The sequence below is a fragment of the Coffea arabica genome, chromosome 8c (genome assembly GCF_036785885.1).
Source record: "Coffea arabica cultivar ET-39 chromosome 8c, Coffea Arabica ET-39 HiFi, whole genome shotgun sequence".
Taxonomy (NCBI): Eukaryota; Viridiplantae; Streptophyta; class Magnoliopsida; order Gentianales; family Rubiaceae; genus Coffea; species Coffea arabica.
In genome coordinates this window covers 34847307-34853071 of record NC_092325.1, presented here as the reverse complement: position 1 = coordinate 34853071, position 5765 = coordinate 34847307, and the positions used below count along the sequence as shown (strand labels likewise).

At 41.6% G+C, this 5765-nt stretch overlaps 1 protein-coding gene across 1 annotated transcript; it reads left to right on the top strand.

Moving 5' to 3' along the window:
* The first annotated feature begins 4904 nt into the window (after positions 1-4904).
* Positions 4905-5470, top strand: LOC140013509 (uncharacterized). Its single transcript, XM_072062813.1, has 2 exons — positions 4905-5277; positions 5340-5470. The coding sequence occupies exons 1-2, from the start codon at positions 4905-4907 to the stop codon at positions 5468-5470; spliced, it is 504 nt and encodes a 167-aa protein (XP_071918914.1).
* Positions 5471-5765: the final 295 nt, after the last annotated feature.

The following is a 5765-nucleotide window of genomic DNA, read 5'->3' as shown; positions in this document are numbered from 1 at the left end:
TCTTTTTAAGTTCAATTTTGTTCTAATTTTCTGATATTTTTCTAGTTTATGCCTCGTTCTTCTCGTACAGACGAATTAATTTTTGACCCTGAAGTAAAGAAGACCGCGCGTAGAACGTGCAAAGAAACCAGACAACTCAGAGAAGAGCACTCCAGTGCTGCATCAGAGACTTGAGCCAGAAGTTGGACCAGCAGATTCGTTTGGTAACACTTCGAGTGACTCGGACCAAAAGGAAGTCACCATGACAAATGCACAGACACTAAGGGAGTTGGCTGCTCCTAATTTAAATCAGCAACCTTTATGCATTACTTTCCCAAGGTTGAATGATAACACTCCATTTGAACTAAAATCTGGTCTAATTCATCTGTTGCCATCTTTCCATGGTCTACCAGGTGAGGAGCCCTACAAACACTTGCAAGAGTTTGATGTCGTTTGCAACAGTATGAAGCTCTCGAAAATCACAGAAGAGTAGATAAAAATGAGGGTCTTTCCCTTCTCTTTGAAGGACTCCGCAAAAGACTGGTTGTATTACCTACCACCAAGTAGTATCACCACGTGGGACCAGCTGAAGAAAATAATTCTTGGGCAAGTACTTTCCGGAGTCTCGATCTGCAAGCCTAAGGAAGGAGATATGCGGTATCAAACAACACCCACGCGAGTCTCTCTCTGAGTACTAGGAGAGGTTCAAGAAACTGTGCATCAAATGCCCTTAGCATCAGATAAGTGAGCAATTGCTCATCTAATATTCCTATGAGGGGCTACTTTTCAGAGATAGGAGCATAATTGATGTTGCAAGTGGAGGGGCGTTAGTGAACAAGACTCCTCGGGCAGCATGGGAGTTGATTAAGGGGATGGCTGAAAATTCACAGGAGTTTGGTTCAAGAGAGGATATTCTGACCTATAAGGTGAATAAGGTAGAAACATCCTCTATCCAACAGTAACTCTCCGAATTGACGTCTTTCGTGCGACAACTAGCTGTGGGAATTGCCTCACAAGCCAAAATATGTGAGGTATGCACTGCCGTGGGTCATTTTACGAAGATGTGTCCACTGGTTTAGGAAGAAACTGCAGAACAGGTGAACATGGCTGGTCACGCGCCCGCGCCAAGAAAGTAGTACGACCCTTACTCAAGCACCTACAATCCTAGTTAGAGAGATCATCCCAACCTCAACTATAGAGGGAACAGGCAGTCTAATTTCGTACCAAATAGGCATCAAGGGTATCAGCAGCAGTACCAACTTCGCCCACCACCACCCCCTTCGAACTCAAGTCCGTCCATGGAAGAGATGATGAAGGAATTACTTGCGAATCAACAGAAGACGGATTCAGACCTGCAAAGTATGAGAAATCAATTGAGACAACTGCAATCATTGCAAATTCAAATAAATCAAATAGCCATCACGATCAACCGTTTGGAGTCCCAGATTCAAGGGAAGTTACCATCTCAACCTGAGTTGAACCCGAAGAATGTGAGTGCAATGACCTTGAAGAGTGGCAAGGAAGTCCAAGGACCCGAACCTGTGATGCCAAAAGACAAGGACGAGGAACGAATTGAGAAAGAGTTGGAAGAGGAGGGCAGAAACAACAAAGATCAAAAGGTACTCTCGGGCCCAATCATTACAGTTAGAACTAATCCCTATCCTTTTCTCAGCAGGATAGAGAGACCAAAGAAGCAGGACAAGGAGAAAGAGGTCCTGAAGATCTTCTGCAAGGTGGAGATCAACATTCTCCTACTGAACGCGATTAAACAAGTGCTCAGATACGCAAAATTTTTGAGGGACTTGTGTGTCAACCGAAAGCGGTTGAAAGGAGATGAATGAGTTATAGTGGGAGAGAACGTGTTAGCAATCTTACAAAGGAAGCTTCAACCGAAATGCAGGGATCCAGGTATGTTCACCATTCCCTGTAGAATAGGTAATACCTTGATTAGAAAGGCCATGTTAGACCTAGGAGTTTCGATAAATGTCATGCCAAAATTCATATATGTTTCTTTGAATTTAGGCCCTTTAAAAGAGACTGGAATAATAATTCAACTGACTGACCGAACCAATGCATACCTTGACGGGTTGATTGAAGATGTTTTAGTAAAAATTAATGAATTGATTTTCCCTACTGATTTTTATATGTTTGATATGGATGATGAACATTCTCATGACCCATCACCTTTACTGTTTGGTAGACCCTTTTTGAGCGCAATCCGAACCAAAATTGATGTTAATTAGGGTACCCTGTCTATAGAATTTGATGGTGACATTATTTATTTTAACATTTTCGAAACCATGAAATATCTTTCCAATTCAAATGTTAGTTCCGTTTTCTCTGTAAATGTTATTGACCCTGCTGTACAAGAGATTTTTTAAATTGAAGGAAGGGATGAGTTAGAAATCGCATTGACCAGGCGCTTCGAGTCAGAGATGACCTCTGGGGTGGAATTGAGTGAAGAGCTGAAATGTGTGATTGGATCATGACAAACATTACCACCCATAAAAACGAGATATGATCTTATACCCATTTTTATACCTGAACCTCACCAAAGGCTACTTCCATCTGTGGTGCAGGCACCTGTCTTAGAGTTGAAACTCCTGTCGAAACATTTGAAGTACGCATACTTGGGTGAGGGGGAGATACTCCCGGTGATCATCTTCGCGGGCCTATCAGAAGTTCAAGAAGACAAACTACTTCGAGTTCTGCGGGAACACAAGCAGGCGATAGGATGGACCATCGCCGATATTAAGGGAATTAGCCCCGTGGTGTGTATGCATCGAATTTGACTTGAGAAAGGCGCTAAACCTATTCGGCAGGTTCAAAGGAGATTGAATCCCCTCATGATGAAGGTAGTGAAGAAAGAGATCCTGAAACTACTGGATGTAGGGATAATTTTTGCAATATCAGATAGCTCCTGGGTGAGTCCAGTACAAGTGGTCCCGAAGAAGGCAGGGATGGCGGTGGAGTCAAACCAAGAGGGTGAGTTCGTACCAGTTCGAAAGCCCACCGGGTGGCGACAGTGTATCGACTATAGGAAGTTGAACACCGTCACAAAAAAGGATAATTTTTCCCTTCCTTTCATTGATCAGATGGTAGAGCGATTAGTAAGTCGAACTTACTATTATTTTTTGGATGAATTTTCAGATTATTTCTAGATTGCTATCGCCCCCGAGAACTAGGAGAAGACGATATTCACGTACCCGTTTGAAACTTTTGCATACTGAAGGATTCTGTTTGGGTTATGCAATGCACCTGCTACCTTCCAAAGATGCATGGTAAGCATTTTTTTAGAGTATGTTGAAAAGATTATTGAGGTTTTCATGGATGATTTCAGTGTATATGGTGAGAGTTTCGACAACTATCTAGATAATCTGAAATTAATTTTGGTTAGGTGTATAGAATCTAATCTCGTACTTAATTGGGAAAAGTGTCACTTTATGGTCGAGCACGAAATAGTATTGAATCATGTAGTGTCGTCCAGGGGTATTGAGATTGATAAAGCAAAAATAGACGTTATATCTACTTTACCTTACCCCATGAGTGTGTGGGAAGTGCGTTCTTTTCTGAGTCACGCAGGTTTCTATTGAAGGTTCATCAAATATTTCTCGAAAATTAGAGCACCCTTATTCCACCTTTTACAAAAAGGAGATGCCCTTCGAGTTCAATGAAGTATGTAAAAGGGCGTTTGATAGGTTGAATGAGCTATTGACCTTCTCACCTATTATCCAATCTCCTGATTGAAACCTACCATTCGAGATCATGTGCGATGCCAGCAATTATGCAGTGGGCGCGGTGCTGGGTCAAAGAGTAGGAAGGGCAGCCCACGCTATCTACTACACATCGCGAGTCTTGAACGGAGCTCAATTGAACTATTCTACCACTGAAAAAGAGCTTTTGGCGGTTGTTTTTGCTTTAGAGAAATTCAAGTCTTATTTACTAGGTACTAAAGTTATTATTTTTTCTGATCATGCAGCATCGCAATATCTGTTGACCAAAAAGAGGCAAAACCGCGACTTATAAGGTGGATACTATTGCTACAAGAGTTTGACCTGGAGATCAAAGACAAGAAAAGGGCGAAAACTCTGGTAGCAGATCACTTGAGTCGAGTGCAAGTCGCCAAAGACGACCTCTCGTTCAGAGAAACTTTCCCCAATCAGTATTTATTTTCTGCTAATTTATCCTTACCATGGTATGCGGATATTGTGAATTTTCTAGTCACTGACAAGTTCCCTGCAGGATGGCCTAAGGTAAAGAGGGACAAGTTAAAGAGTGATGCAAAGAGGAACAAGTTAAAGAGTGATCCTTACCTCTGGAAGTAGGGTGCCGACCAAATCATCCGAAAATGTGTAAGTGAAATTGAATTCCAATCTATTTTAACTTATTGCCACTCTTTTGCATGTGGAGGTCACTTTGGACCAAAGAGAACGGCTCGTAAGGTGCTAGAAAGTGGGTTCTATTGGCCGATCCTATTCAAGAACGCCTACTCATTTTGTAAGTCCTGTGATAAGTGCCAACGAATAGGTAATATTTCTCGTAGGGATCAAATGACCCAAACCCCAATGATTTTTATTGAAATTTTTGACGTTTGGGGTATTGACTTTATGGGCTCTTTTCCTTCGTCTTATGATTTTTTGTATATATTACTTGTTGTGGATTATATTTCAAAATGGGTGGAAACAAAGGCCATCCGTACTAATGATTCCAAAGTAGTTGCAGAATTCGCCAGGTCTAATATTTTTGTCCGCTTTGAAATGCCGCGAGCAATTGTGAGTGATCGGAGTAGCTATTTCTACAATAAGACGATCGCTGCACTTTTTAGGAGGTACGGCATCTTACATAAGGTATTCACATCCTATCATCCTCAAACAAACGGTCAGGCGGAAGCGTCGAACCGAGAGATCAAGTCGATTTTAGAGAAGATGGTTCGACCTGATAGGAAAGATTGGAGTATGAGACTTGAAGATGCCTTATGGGCATATAGAACGGCGTACAAGACGCCCATTGGCATGTCCCCTTATCGTTTGGTATTTAGAAAGTCATGTCACCTCCCGGTCGAGTTCGAGCATAGAGCATTTTGGACTGTAAAACAGTGCAACATGGACATCGAGGAGGGTGAAATTCAATGGAAGTTGCAATTACAAGAGTTTGAGGAAATTCAAAATCAAGCATATGAGAACGCGGTGATTTATAAGGAGAAAAATAAGATTTTTCATGACCAGCAGATCTCTAGAAAGACGTTCGACTGCAGGCAAAAAGTTCTACTGTACCACTCCAAATTAAAGTTATTTCTAGGTAAATTACGTTCTCGTTGGATTGGTCCTTTGTTGTGACTATTGTCTTCCATTATGGTGCAGTGGAGATCCAGAGTTTAAAAATGGAGAAGAAATTTGTAGTAAATGGTCACCGTCTCAAGCCGTATTATGAAGGATTTCCAGTTGAACGAGTGGAGATGATGCAACTGGAAGACCTGATTTGCTTAGTTTAAACAAATCTTGGGTTATGTCTAGCCAAAGACATTAAAGAAAGGCGCTTTTTTGGGAGGCAACCCGGATATGAATTTTATTATTTTTCATTGTTTATTTTTTTCGTTTTTTTCGTTTCTTAGTTGGGTAGTCGTCGGTCTTAATATTTTCCTTCATTGTGATCAGGAAGTGGAATCTTGGCGTGTCCACGCTGTGTTAGTGTCTCCCGAGGTTAGTGGACATTTATCAATCTTGGCGTGCCCACGCCATGTTAGTAAAATCCAACATCTCGCGACGTTAGCAGGAAGTGCAATTTTG

Coding starts and splice junctions, on each gene's coding strand:
- LOC140013509 (XM_072062813.1), top strand. CDS start 4,905: ATGGTTCGACCTGATAGGAAAGATTGGAGTATGAGACTTGAAGATGCC. Junction 5,278..5,339: donor CAAATTAAAGTTATTTCTAG/GTAAATTACGTT, acceptor ATTATGGTGCAG/TGGAGATCCAGAGTTTAAAA.